Below are 15,323 nucleotides of genomic sequence, written 5' to 3' on the forward strand. Positions count from 1 at the left end.
AAGAAAAGTTGTGAGAAATCTCTCACAGAGCTCCTGAACGCGAAGCAAACTGCATCGCGGAAAAAAGAAGATGGAAGGGAGACCCCTGTGGACACAGGGATCATGGCATGCTGGGCATGCTCAGTGCACTCAGTGTGCCAGTGTCAGTCAAAGCTTTCTAGAAACTTTGACAGAAAAATTTTCCATGATAAGGCTCCGTCCAGTGACGTCACCCACATGTGAGGACTACCATCCTGCTTGTCCTGGGAGAATCCCTGTAGTAACAGGGGTCTCCCTTCAGTCTCATTTGTAGAAAAAGGTACGAGCGAAAAAATAAAATAATAAAATGTTTCAGACCCAACTCCGCGGGGTGACGGGTGGATTTCATGAGGACTACATCCTGCTGTCCAGGGAGAACACCTGTTACAGATAAGCAACTCTGCTTTCTCCCAGGACAAGCAGGATGGTAGTCCTCACATGTGGGTGATTAGCAAGCTACAAGCCGACTCATATTTGTTAGGCCCAACAGCGTACAACTTGTGCAACATACACAACAAGTGGTGTACTGTTGGGAAAAATGAGGCAGCCTGAAAATCACAGTAGATTGGATGTGGAAGGAGTTGGGATTATTCTGGAAATAAGTTCTTCAAGACGGATTGGCCAAAGGGAGAGTCTTGACGTCCTTCCTTGTCCAAGCAGTAATGTGCTGCAAATGTGTGAAGAGAGCTCCATGTTGCAGCTTTACAGATCTCGGCAATCGGTACTGAATGATAGTGTGCTACTGAGGTTGCCATGGCTCTCACTGAGTGCGCCTTCACTCGTCCCTGGACAGGAAGGCCTGCTTTGTCATAGCAGAATTCAATACAGTCTGCTAACCAAATGGAAAGAGTTTGTCTGCCCACTGCAACTCCTGGTTTGTTTTTATCGAATGAAACAGAAAGAGTTGGGTGGATTTCCTATGGACTGCAGTGTGGTCTAGGTAAAATGCAAGTGCACGTTTACAGTCCAAGGTGTGTAAAACCCTCTCGCCTTGGTGAGAGGGAGGCCTTGGGAAAAACGTGGTCAAGACTATAGACTGATTTAAGTGAAAGTCAGTAACCACCTTGTGAAGGAATTTAGGGTGAGTACGGAAGACCACTCGGTCATGTAGGATCCTTGTATAGGGTGAGTATGTGACAAGTGCTTGTAGCTCACTAACCCTTCGAACAGATGTAATGGCTACTAGGAAGAGAACTTTCCATGTAAGAAATTTAACATCGCAGGAGTGCAAAGGCTCAAACGGAGAGCACATGAGCCTTGTAAGCACTACATTCAGGTCCCATTCAGTGACTGGTGGCCGTAGAGGGGGCTTAAATTGTAATTGGCCCCTCATAAACCTACTCACAAGGGGTTGCGCTGTTACCGGGGCATCCCCAACTCCCTTGTGGTCGCTGAGATTGCACTCAGGTGTACCCTCACCGAAGTCGTCTGGAGACCAGAGTCTGAAAGGTGCCAGAGATAGTCTAATAGAGATGGATTGGGGCAGGAAAAGGGGTCGATACCTTTTTGGGTGCACCATATGGTAAATCAGTTCCACTTAGAACAATGGGATTTTCATGTGGAAGGCTTTTGTGAAGCTACGAGCACTTGAGAGACATCAGATGAAAGGTTGAGCGGTTGCAGGAACAAGCTTTCAACATCCAGGCTGTGAGGGATAGGGTCTGAAGGTTCGGATGGCATAACATGCCTTGGTTCTGAATTATGAGATTGGGAGCTGTGCCCAGGCAAATGGGTTCTCTGATCGAGAGGTCGAGAAGCATGGGAAATCATACTTGTCGAGGCCAATAGCTTCACGAGAGTTTTGGCTATCAGCGGTATCGGGGGATACGGGTATAGGAGGCCTGTGTTCCAGGGGCGAGCGAAGACGTCCATAGTTAACTTGATTTGATGCCTGTGCAGGGAGCAGAATCTGTCCAATTTGTGATTCAGTTTGGATGCAAAGAGGTCTATTGTTGGTTGATCCCAGCTTTGGAAGACTCTGGTCGTTACCACAGGATCCAGAGACCACTCGTGGGGATGGAATTGTCGACTGAGGCTATCTGCTACTACGTTCTGTATGCCTCCCAGATAAGTGGCCCGGAGATACATGGACTATGCAAGGGCCCAGGCCCAGATCTGCACGGTTTCTTGGCAGAGGAGATAAGAGCCTGTGCCGCCCTGCTTGTTTAAGTACCATATTGCAACTGTGTTGTCTGTTTGAATGATAACAGTCTTGTGTGAAAGGCAGTCCTTCAATGCATATAGAGCATAACGTATAGCTCGAAGCTCTAGGAAGTTGATCTGAAATGTTGCTTCGAGTTGTGTTTGAAGATTGTTGGCATGAGTTCCCCAACCCAAGTTGGATGCGTCTGTGGTTAAAGTTACTTGTGGAATTGGTTGCTGGAAGGGTAGACCTGTTAGCAAATTGGCTTTGTTTGTCCACCAGAGAAGCGATAAACATAGCTGGTGGGTTACTTGAATCTGGGATAAAAGCAGTTGAGTGGCTTAGAGCCACTGAGATTTCAAAGTCCATTGAGTGATTCTCATGGCCAGCCTGGCCATAGGAGTGACGTAGACCGTGGAAGCCATGTGGCCCAGCAACATTAGGAATTGATGGGCTGAGACTGTTACTTTTGTGTGCAGAGAGGAAGCTAGTTTGGAGAGTGTGTCTGTGCGGTCATTGGGCAGGAAGGCCTTTGCCACTGTGGTGTTCAACTCTTCTCCGATGAAAGTGAGGAGGTGAGATGGAATTAGGTGGGATTTTTGGTAGTTGATGATAAATCCCAACGAGTGAAGGAGATTAATGGTGAGCTTGAGGGCGTTGAGAGCTCCTTCTTTGGATTGGCTCTTGATGAGCCAGTCATCTAGGTAAGGAAAGACATGTACGTGGTTCTTGCATAAATGAGCCGCAGCCACTGCAATGCACTTTGTAAACACACGGGGTGCTGAGGCCAGTCCGAAAGGTAGGACCCAGTACTGATAGTGTTGATGACCCACTAGGAAGCGCAAGTACTGGTGGTGAGGTGGGTATATTGGAATGTGAGCATAAGCATCTTGAAGGTCCAGAGAACAGAGCCAATCTCCTTTTTGCAGAAGGGGAAGCATCGTGCCCAAGGACACCATCCTGAATTTTTCTTTTCTTAGAAATTTGTTGAGATTGCTGAGGTTTAAGATGGTATCCTATACCAACGACATAACAAGGAAACTCCTGTGATGTGGGACTTTTGTGCGGATGCCAGCCTCGAGACAGCCTTTAATTTTGACTGCCCCCCTCGGATGGCTCCCGTTAATTATTCTTTATTTCTTTACTCAACCAATTTTTTAATTATTTTTGCGTTTCTCGTGCTTGCTCAGTCCATAGCTCAGTTCCCCCGTTGTGCGGACCGACCCTTCCCTTCCACTGTGAATATTGTGATTAAATTCACTTATCTCTGTTATTGACGAATACCGCTGATTTTTGGGTCTTGCTCCGCCTGCCCGACATGGGCCATGTTTCGGCAGATCACTGCCTGCTTCAGGGGCCGCGGGAACTAGCTGTGCTGGGATCTTCGTATGGACCGTTTTTATAGTCTTCGTTCATTATCGTGAGCGGCGCCTTCACTTGAAAATCCTTGAAGGGATTACGAAGTTCCCAGCACAGCTAGTTCCCGCGGCCCCTGAAGCAGGCAGTGATCTGCCGAAACATGGCCCATGTCGGGCAGGCGGAGCAAGACCCAAAAATCAGCGGTATTCGTCAATAACAGAGATAAGTGAATTTAATCACAATATTCACAGTGGAAGGGAAGGGTCGGTCCGCACAACGGGGGAACTGAGCTATGGACTGAGCAAGCACGAGAAACGCAAAAATAATTAAAAAATTGGTTGAGTAAAGAAATAAAGAATAATTAACGGGAGCCATCCGAGGGGGGCAGTCAAAATTAAAGGCTGTCTCGAGGCTGGCATCCGCACAAAAGTCCCACATCACAGGAGTTTCCTTGTTATGTCGTTGGTATAGGATTATAGCACAAGGCAACGAGATTGGTTGTTGTAAGAGGTTTAAGATGGGGCAGAGACCGCCTGTTTTCTTTGGAATAAGGAAATAGCGGGAGTAGAACCCTCTGCCCTGCTGTGACCGGGGTACAGGTTCCACAGCCCTGGCGCCCAGAAGGATGGACAGTTCTGTCTGTAGAAGACTTGTGTGATCTTTTTGCATCCACAGAGGATTGGGCGGTGAATTCTGGGGTTCTGTGAGAAGTTTAGACGGTATCCCTGGGTTATGATGGAAATAACCCATTGGTCTGTGGTAATGTTGAGCCAATTGGTTATGAAATGATGAAGTCGACCTCCTGCTGGCAAATCTGGTTCTGAATTTGTGGAGGGGCTGCTGTTCTCTAGGAAGGTTTCAAAATCCAGATGCCTGGCCTGTTTGTGGTGGAGGCTGAGGTCTGGATGTTTTAGGTTGTCGAGGATGCCCTCTTTGAGATGGCCTAGCTGTCTTCACGCGAAATGCAGGTGGGTAGTATCTGCGAGAACGATAAAATTGTTTTTAGGGTCCCTTCTGGTTGATCGTCTCGCAGAGGAAGGGGCCTCAGTAGTCACTGTTGACAATTGGCGCAGGGTTTCATTTTGGTCTTTCAATTGAGTCACTGCGTTTTGAATTTTGACACTGAACAGGTTTTCGCCGGTGCTTGGTAAATCTGCAAGTCTGCCTTGAATCTCAGGCCGCAGGTCCGAAGCTTTTAGCCAGGCCCATCTCCTGGCACTGATTCCTGTCACTGATATTCGAGAAGCTGTCTCAAAGATTCGTAAGCAGTACGAACTTCATGTTTACCAGCCTCAAGGCCTTTATATAATATGGCATTGAGGGTGTCCTGCTGTTGCTGAGGAAGAGAGTCAGCTACTTCTTGAACCTGTTTCCACAGGTTCCTCTGGTACTGTGTCATGTAAAGTTGGTATGCAGCTATTCGTGACACCAGCATAGACCCTTGAAAGATTTTGCAACCTAATATGTCCAGGAATTTAGGATCTTTGCCAGGAGGTGTGGAAGAGTGTGGTCTCAGTTTCCTGGATTTCTTTTGTGCAGATTCTACCACTACTGATTGATGTGGTAGTTGTGGTTTTTGGAAGCCAGGGATGTGCTGAGCAAGATAAGTTGCATCTGTTCTTTTAATTACTGGTGGAACAGCGCTCGGATGCTCCCAGAGACGATACTGTAGATCTACAAGTACCTCATGTACTGGAATTACTACCACTTCCTTTGGGGCATCGACAAATTGGAGAACTTCCAATGTCTTGTGCCTTGTGTCCTCCTCCGTAATGAGATCAAAGGGAATTGTCTCTGACGTCTCTTAACAAAATTGGCAAAGGAGAGGTCTTCTGGGGGAGATTTTCTCCTTTCCTCTGGAGGAGATGGTTCCGACAAAATATGCTCCGTGGAAGTGTCAGTGTCTATATCTTCCCATGTGTCAGGTTGAGATCCTGAAGGAGGGAAGAAGGTTGATGGTGTAGGACGTGTTGGCACTGATGGATCCTTCGATGGCCTCGATGGATGGTGCAATGGCATGGATGCAGGTTTCAGTGGCACCGGAGGAATCGATGGAAAACACGGGCGTCTCGGTCCCGAGAGCCCTAATGGACCAGACATCAGTTCAGGCATCGGTAAAAAGGGACTGGAATCCGTGCATTCGTCGTCTGAAGACCCAGGAATGGGTATCAGGGCCTTCAGAGGTTGCGCAGGTTGCTTCGGCATCGGTAGCACAGGCTGCGTTGGAAGGGCATTGATGAGTGTATCCAGCCTGGTTAGCAACGGTGTAAATATCGATGACTTCAGTGTCAGTGCCAGTTTGGGGGCCGGCACCGGTGGATGAAGGTCTTGGAGAGCATCGAGCACTGCCTGGTGGATGAAACCATCCAGTTCCTCCCTGCAAGCTGGTGTTGATATCGCAGCTACAGGGGGTGGCAGGCTAGGCGTTACTGGCCCCTCCACAGGGACCTGTGGGGGCTCAGTACCCGGCACCGATATCAGTGGGGATCGCCTTAGGAGTTTGAGTGTAGAGGGTGATAACACTCCTCTACCCGTGTCCTCTTCACAAGCGGCTCGATAGCCATCGAAGCCGATGCGGTATCGGTGCCGGCACCAGGGTATCGGGGGTTTCGGAGACTCAGTAGGTCGTTTCGGTACCGATGACCCAGGCTGGATCAGAAAGGCACCGATGAGTGTGTCCAGGTGGTCAAGTAGCAGTGTAAAGATCGATGGCTCCGGTGTCTGTGCCGGTATGGGGGCCGGCATCGATGGAGGATGAATGCTTCGGAGGGCATCGAGGACCAATTCTCGGACAAGCATGTCCAGCTCCTCCCTGGAAGCTGGTATAGGTAACACAGCTACAGGGGGAGGCAGGCTAGGCACTACTGGTACTTCCACAGGAGTCTATGGGGCCTCAGTACCCAGCATCGATGTCAGTGGGGATCGCCTCTGTATCTCAGGTAAAGAGGAGGTTGGAGGCTCCTCTACCCGACCCTCTTCACCATCAACTCGATAGCCATCAAAGCTGATGCAGTGTCTCTGCCGGCACCGGGAGTAGACTCGCGTCAGTGCCGGTGTTTCCCTTGGTGCTCGGCCTGGTCTTTCTCCAGCACCGAGGAAGAAGATGCCGATACCCTAGATGTCGTCAGTGACGGACAGTCACAGCTGCCTTGCTGCTCCTGACGAGGTTTGTCGATGGACTTTGACGATGCTCCTGCCGGTGATGACTGGTGGATGTCGATGGAGTTAACTTTAGTTGGAAAAGGGTCTCCATCTTGTCCAGTCAGGCACGCCTGCCCTTCAGGGTCATTTCAGCACAGCTTGGGCATCAAGGCACAACACACAGACATCATACGGGTTTGTAATTGACATCGTAGCAGATACTCTGGATATTTTCTAAAGCCCGTAGCCATGTTTGAAAAAAGGGCCGCTAAAACGGTCGGTGGCCTCCGGGAACCAATGGTAAGGTAGCCGGAACCGACCAAAAACGGTGGAAATTACTCACCGAGCGTTGAGGAAAACGATGTCACGATGGGAGACCCCTATGAGGGAACTTTTTGTAAAGAAAACTTCAAGTTTTTCCGTGAGGAAAAGTTATGAGAAAATTCTCACAGAGCTCCTAACTGCAAGGCAAACTGCAGCGTGGAAAAAAAGTGACTGAAGGGAGACCCCTGTAGCTAGAGGGATTATGGCATGCTGGACATGCTTAGTGTGCCAGTCAAAAGTTCTAGAAACTTTGACAGAAAAGTTTTCCATGATAGGGCTCCATCCAGTGACGTCACTGGCAGCTGAGATTCAATGCCAAGAAGTGCACAGTCATGCATATTGGGAGTGGAAATCCGAATGAACTGTATTCGATGGGGGGAGAAAGGCTGATGTGCATGGAGCAGGAGAGAGACCTTGGGGTGATAGTGTCTAATGATCTGATGTCGGCGAAATAATGTGACAAGGCGATAGCTAAAGCCAGAAGAATGCTGGACTGCATAGAGAGAGGGATATTGAGTAAGAAAAGGGAAGTGATTATCCCCTTGTACAGGACCTTGGTGAGGCCTCACCTGGAGTACTGTGTTCAGTTCTGGAGACCGTATCTCCGAAGAGACAGAGACAAGATGGAGACGGTCCAGAGAAGGGCAACCAAAAGGGTGAATGGTCTTCATCGAATGACTTATGAGGAGAGATTGAAGAATCTAAATATGTACACCCTGGAGGAAAGAAGGAGCAGAGGTGACATGATACAGACTTTCAGATACTTGAAAGGTTTTAATCATCCAAAGACAACAAACCTTTTCCGTCGGAAAAAAATCAGCAGAACCAGGGGTCACGATTTGAAGCTCCAGGGAGGAAAACTCAGAACCAATGTCAGGAAGTATTTCTTCACGGAGAGGGTGGTGGATGCCTGGAATGCCCTTCCGGAAGAAGTGGTGAAGACCAGATCTGTGAAGGACCTCAAAGGGGCATGGGATAAACACTGTGGATCCATAAAGTCTAGAGGACGTGAATGAAGAGTGGGTGGCTCGCGGGAATGACGGCTACTGCCTGGAGATAATACCCTTATTCAATAGACATACACATGGTTAATGCGACTCCAACATTGCTCTAAGCTTCAACGGCAAGAGGAAACGTGGAAAAAGATTTGCATTCACAAAAAAAGCGGGGAGTAGCTTGCTTGTTACGGTGGTTACTACCCCAAACCAAATAAGCCTGGTACTTCACTTTCAATGCATATCCTGCATAGCTCTCTGCTTCAACAGCAGGGGAGAAATACTGATACATCACGCATATCCAGCATAGCTCTCTGCTTCAACGGCAGGGGAGAAAGTCAGATACTTCACTTTCAATGCATATTCAGCATAACTCTCTGCTTCAACGGCAGGGGGAATGAAGAAAAGTGGATCTATAAACAGACAACAACCAACAAGGTCTGAATTATTTAGTCTGGGTAAACAAATAAGCATGGGTACAGCTTGCTTATTGCGGTGGTTACTACCCCTAACTAATTAAGCTAGATATTTCACTTAGAGGCAGTTCCAACACTGCTCTCTACATTATTTATTTATTTATTTATTTAGCACTTTTATATACCGACTTTCCAATAACAGAATTACTGATCAATTCGGTTTACATTCTAAACAATAACAATGACAAGTTGATGTCTTACAATGAACAGGTAGATAGAACTTGGAAACAGATATATGGGGTTAATAACAAAACGTAAAAGTTACGGAGCCTAATGTAGGCTGGAGACACAGGTGTTAGGCACTCCATCCCACAGGTGTTAGGAACTCCATCCCACCGGACCTTAGACAGGAGCCCAGCCTCCAACCTTCAGGAAGAGACTTAAGACCTGGCTGTTTAAAAAAGCTTTCCCGGACACCGATTAATTCTATTCAGCCAGATTCTACCACTTCCACATGTAAAAATGTTATTACTAATGTAAATACCTATACCTAATGTTATTCTCTCCCTTTTCTTCTCTCCTCCCAGTTCTTTTACCTTGTTATTTGTAACTGCTTCCTTCTACACAAATAGGTTATTGAATTGTTCACTGTACACCCCTGTTATATGTAAACCGGCATGATGTGTTTGCAACATGAATGCCGGTATATAAAAATTTTAAATAAATAAATAAATAAATAAGGTTAGGTTTTTTGATTTTCGACTGCATAAGGATTCGTAGATGACCTGAGAGTTCTCTAGAGGGTTCCAGAGAGTTCTAGAGATGATCTAGAGAGTTAATGGCGGGGGTGGAAGGGAAATAGAATCAAAAGGTTACTAAGAGCCAAGAGTAACAGATAAGTAAGAGAAAAAAAAAAGTGCAAAACTGGATGAACCCTTTGGTGGTCTTCTGTCATTTCTATGTCACCTATATGGAAGGACTACCATCCTGCTTGTCCTGGGAGAAATATTTTTTCACAGAAACGGTGCTGGATAGTTGGAATGTCCTCCTGAGGAGGTAGTAAAGATGAAAACAGTAAAAAAAAGCATGGGATAAATACAGAGGATTCTTATTGGCAAGAGTATGGTAATGAAGCATGGTATACAGTGGTTGGTGGCAGAAGTATGGCGCTAAACCTTACCATGTTTGGTGGTGATGACACAGTTGAAACTTATCTTGATTAGTGGTGAACTGGTGAATTTGAAGCATACCTTAGATGGTGGAGGAGGGATGGATTTGAAGCCTTTCACTTGATAATCATGTTGCATTGTACTTTCTGTCTCCATCAATTTTGGCGGAGGAGGGTCACGTTTTTCAAATGTTTCTTTGCTGAGAAGACAATAATCACAGGTTTACATACAGGTTAACTTCACCTTTCCATAAAAACAAGTTACATAGAAATGCATTTATTTATATTCTGCTTTTTGGCACTTCAAAGAAGATTACATTGAGGTATTGTCGGTAAGTGTTGGAGTAGGCAAAAGGGAGGTATAAATGAAGCAGTAAAACAATATGAAACCGAAGAGGTCAAAGAAACACTTAAATAAATAAAACAGTGAATAACAAACTCACTAAAATGGTACAGATGCTATATTATGTGTATATCATCATGTGTATGGTATATGTTCTCTGTTAAGTGTACTGATGAGGGTGCAATTTTCCTTCTTTTTTATATTTGAGACACTCCTTTCAATCCTTGATTTTATACTGTTTATTGTGATTTATTTATTTAAAATACTTATATTCTGCCTTTAACAGGCCAGTTGGGCTAAGCAGATTGCATAAAACAAATACAATTAAAAACATAAATATAACCATACAGCAAAAATCAACTCAAAATGTCTACTATAACAATGTACACTCATTGATAACTGAACAATAACTCTAGTCATTATTCCTCAGAGAATGTCTCCTGAAACAACAATGCTTTAAGCTTTTTGCAAAAAAGGCAATCTACCTTATAAATGGGCCATGACCAACGGCGGGCAAGGACGTCGGTCTTAGCCAGCGTCAAAAAAAAAAACAAACATGGCGGCGTCGAGTGGCGGCGGCGGCGTCGGGTGGCAGTGGCAGCGGCGGCAGCGAGCGGTGGCGAACGACGACGACGACGAGGAGCGGCGGCAGCGGCGGCCAGTAGCGAGGGAGGGAGGAGAGAGAGAGAGGGAGGGAGGGACTGAGTGAGAGGGAGGGACGGACTGAGTGAGAGGGAGGGACGGACTGAGTGAGAGGGAGTGGGAGGGACGGAGGGAGGGAGTGAAAGGGAGGGACTGTGGGAGGGAGGGACTGAGTGAGGGGGAGGGAGGGATTGAGTGAGGGGGAGGGACTGAGTGGGAGGGAGGAACTGAGGGAGGGGGAGGGACTGAGTGAGAGGGAGGGAGGGGGAGGGACTGAGGGAGGGAGGGGGAGAGACTGAGAGGGAGGGAGGTAGGGGGTGGGGAAGAGTGAGGGGGAGAGGGAGAATGAGGGAGAGGTGAGAGACAGGGATGTGAGTAAGTGGAAGGGTAAGAAGTTGTGGAGCAGAGAAAAAGGGAGTGGAGGAGGGCTGAGGGAGAGGGGATGGGATTGAGACAGGGTGGGGAGTGACTGAGGGAAGGGGAGAGAGGTGGGAGTGACTGAGGGAAGGGGAAGGAGGTGAGAGTGAGGGGAAGGAGGCAGTGGGAGACAGAGAGTGAGTAAGACTGAGGGGTGGGAAGGGGGTGAGTGACTGAGGGGAAGGGGGAATGAGGGAGAAAAAGTGTAGGAGGGTGCTGTTTTCGAAAATGGACCGAAAACAAAAATGTAATGTAGCCCGTTGTGACGGGCTTAACGGCTTGTAGTCTATATTAGACTGAAGATCTCCAGGTAAGGAATTCTATAATACAGTCCTTATAAAGGAAAAGGCACAATTACTTGGGTCTGACCACTGAAACATATTCTGCAGAGGATGCTGGGGTCTTCCAAAACCTGAATCATTCTCATCATAACATTAACATGAAGAAATTGCTCATACTGAGGTAACAACACAGGAGATGTTAAAACAAATTGTATTGATATTATGTTTTCTACTATGGATAAGTCAGGTACCAAAACTTTTTAAATAAATAAATATTATATACTACTTTGAGCATTTGTATGGAAAAAGCAGTCACAGCCTTGTTATATCTTGAAAGATGGTATATCAAATAAATATATAAATCAAAGAAATAAATGAATAGGTAAATTAAACATTAACGGGCTGAAACTGCCATGAGAAGGTCCCCAATTTGATCCCCAAGTCAAATCTCCCTCTCCCTAGGTCAGCTGAGGATGCTGCGGAGACATTGCTCACAACTATCAGGGAAGGAAGTGGGGAGTCCTAGCCCTTGCTTAAAGGTGATAGCTGGTGGCCAGATCCAGGGCCCATGTTAGCCGGACTCTGGAAGGAGGCTAGGACATGGCCCCTGGCCAAGGATCATCATTGCAATGACTGGATTAGGTATGTCGCAAGGAGCAGGATATCAAATAGGGGAAAAAAAATCCCTGGGTAGTTGCATAAGCCAGATTCTGATTGAGCTAGAAGTAAAAAGGAGCAGGAGGAGTAACAAGTCACCGGTTGTATACAGCATTCACCCAAGAGTTCTAAAAAATTAAATATGAAATTGAAAAGCTAAAAACAATAGAGACCAATATTCAGACAGCCAGTGAATGGGTAAATTACTATGATGTGCCTTGAATGTGGACTTTAAAAAATTAAAAATTAATTTGAATAAAGTTATGCTTAACATTTTATAGAAACATTCAATGGGACTTACCCGGATACGTCTTTCTTTGAATATATCTGGATAAAGCTAGTCAGTGAGTATTCTATGAGGATAGTTTTATAACTGTACAAGTTGTGGTAAATTATGTGTGCACTTTTTACACACACTTTATTCCAGCTTTTCACAGCAAAAAGTCTGCATATGTTTGCTTTGAAAATTTGCATGAAAGTAGCTTGGAACGTGCTTACCTGTAACAGGTGTTCAAAAGGATAGCCCGACGTCACTCCTCACAAGCAGGTGACATAATCTGATGGAGCCTGGCACATAACTTTTAGATCCAAGTTTCTAGAACTTTGACTGTGCCGCATTGAGCCAGGCATCCACAAAGGGGCCACTTCAGTTTTGATCCTTAAAAACATAAGGAGAAGGGGAGTATACCTGGAGAGAGTTCCTCCTGCTGGAGGGAATCGGCCAGTGGGACTGCCGTAAGCCTAAGAAACATCGCTAAACTTTTTCCTCGGAACGAGTTGAGCCACGCGCCCTGAGAAACCACCTGACCGTGAGTGAGACCGGATATGACCAGGGGCCTGCGGCTGGCTCTAAGGGAGTGCACCTGGAGAGAGTTCCTCCCGATGGAGGGAATCGTCCAGTGGGACTGCCGTGAGCCTGAGAAACATTGCTGAACTTTTTCCTCTGAGCGAGTTGAACCACGCGCCCTGAGGAAACCACCTGACCGTGAGACTGGATATAACCATGGGCCTGCGGCTGGCTCTAAGGGAGTGCATCTGGAGAGAGTTCCTCCCGATGGAGGAAAATCAGCCAGTAAGGAATATGGAAAGTTCAAGTGTAGACTTGCCTGATTTAAAAAATGTGACGTTGATGGATGTTTGGAGATCTGTGAATAGTATGGATAAATTATTAACGCAGGCTATGTCACAATTTGTGTTCTTTAACACTGAAACAAAAAATATGCTTCAAGACCATTCAAGTCGCTTAAATAACATGGAAAGTAATTATTCTGAGGTTAATACATAAGGGGTAAACTTACAAGCAGTAAATACATCTTTTATTAAAGATAGTCTGGTGATGTCTAGACAACTTGAAGGTTTGGAAAACGTATTGAGATCTAAGAATCTCCGTCTTTTTTAACTTCCCCATCACCAGACTTATCGGCTACTGAGCTACTACGGAAATACTTGAATGAAGTATTACAAATTCCCTCATATCAGGAAATGGTATTGTCTAAGATTTTTTATGTACCTAGATCTTAGGTCCAGAAGAAGGAATAGATTTAATACAAGGAAATAGCCCCAATTTAACATCATTCTTAGAGGCATCAATTGATGACATCCCAACAAGGGCTACTCTTTTAGTTACCTTTAATAGTGAAATAGACAAGAATTTGGTGTTACAAAAGTATTTCAAAAATAAGGATTTTCTCTATTGTGGGGAAAAAATTCAGATATTCCCGGACATAGCAAAAGTACTCAGATGAGAAGAAAAAATTTCTTGTTAAAAGAGAGGGTTTTATCCTTAGGGGGATTATTTTTTTTCAAATGTCCCTGTAAATGTTGTATTACTGTATAGGGAAATAAATTTGTTTTCTTTGACTCCACACATTTGGAAACTTTCCTTCGAGATAAAGAGCAGAAACATGAATGATCTAGAGAATTGTTGAGGTATTGATGAACATACACATTTAAAATGTCTCTCATGATTTGAATTATATATAGAAATATTTGCTTGTTATAGCGCTCCCCCAAAGTAATGTGGACTAGATTAGGTTGATGACATTAGTCAAAATTACTTAAAGATTTGTTTTTCTTTTGCTGTGGTGTAATCCTGAATACCTATGTTTTATTAATGTAGAATTGATAAAATTTCAATAAAATATTAACAAAAAAAAAAACCCAAAACAAAACATAAGGAGAAGCCAACTCCAAGGAGAGGCAGGTGGGTTTTGTGAAGAATAACATCCTACTGTCCTCAGAAAACACATATTACATATAAGCCACTCTACCTTTTTCTCTGAGGAAACGCAGGATGGCAGTCCTCACAAATGAAGAATTCCTACCTACAGGCTCCTCCTAACAAAGAAAAGGGAATACTGTAAACAGTGCCAATGGGCAAAACCACAAAATATTTTTGTTGGCAACAGGCCTTTTATCTTTTATTTTCTTATGAGGTGCAGCCTGAAACATAACAATGGGCCCTAGGAGGAATCGGAATTGGGTTCTACACCTCAAACAGAACCTATAGGGCAGACTGACCAAACCTAAATTTGTGTCGGGAATCCCTACCCAAACATTAATATAATGTGAATGTATGAAGAAGAACTCCAAATCACAGCTTTGTGTCAGGGTCAGCAGGATTCAAAACCATGGCCTTAGAGTGTTCAGAGCCAGAGGACCTGGTGACAAAGCCACAAGGACTCTGAGGCAACACATGTTCCCCTGTGGGACCGCTTCTAGGAATATGGCACACAGGCAGCCCAGATCCCAGTATAATTCTGAGGAGAGAGTCCTAAACTCGATGACATAATCGGTCAGTGGCCTGGCACCTTGTTGCAGATGCAGGAGCGCAGATCCGGCGATGGTCTTGTGACCGGGGTCGTCAAATATGGAGCGAAATAGGGCGAGGAAGACCGGCAAGTCATTGAGGATCAGATCCGTTCGCTCCCAAAAGGGTGACGTCCAGGCCAAGGCTTTTCCGTCCAGGAGGGACAAGATGTACATAGTTTTGGAAACTACGTCGGGGAAATATGCAGGTTGTAAAGAAAAGTGCATGCTGCACTGGTTCAAGAAGCCCCTACACACAAGGGGTCACCTGCGAAACGAGGAGGTGCCGGCAAGGGCACTGGAGGTCAGAACGGTGACGCCTGTGAAATAAGGCTTGGCTTGAGAGGCATTGGGACAGAGTCCAGCCGATTACTCAATTGATTTATGGCATTAGCCAAACTCTCTAATACCTTTTGCTGCTCTGTAATTCGCTGGGCCAAGCCAGGGATGGCCTGAATCGCCGAGACCTGTGCCGGGTCTATGGACTTGGCAATCTGTTAGGATTTGTAGGTATGTGGACCCTGGGCCGAGTGAGAGATGGTACCCACCACAGAGAGGAGCCCTGTGAGCCTCACCATTGGGAGGCGAGGTCTCAATGGATGTCAGACACA

General features: G+C 45.8%; 1 protein-coding gene across 1 annotated transcript in view; it reads right to left on the reverse strand.

The window, feature by feature from the left end:
- Positions 1–15,323, reverse strand: part of LOC115082284 (sperm-associated antigen 8-like) — a 105,343-nt gene that overhangs the window by 49,668 nt on the left and 40,352 nt on the right. Inside the window, exon 4 of the mRNA XM_029586517.1 lies at positions 9,647–9,764. Within this exon, the coding sequence (XP_029442377.1) occupies positions 9,647–9,764 (118 nt within the window). The remainder of the gene's footprint in view (positions 1–9,646; positions 9,765–15,323) is intronic.

Source organism: Rhinatrema bivittatum, unplaced genomic scaffold (genome assembly GCF_901001135.1).
Source record: "Rhinatrema bivittatum unplaced genomic scaffold, aRhiBiv1.1, whole genome shotgun sequence".
Taxonomy (NCBI): domain Eukaryota; kingdom Metazoa; phylum Chordata; class Amphibia; order Gymnophiona; family Rhinatrematidae; genus Rhinatrema; species Rhinatrema bivittatum.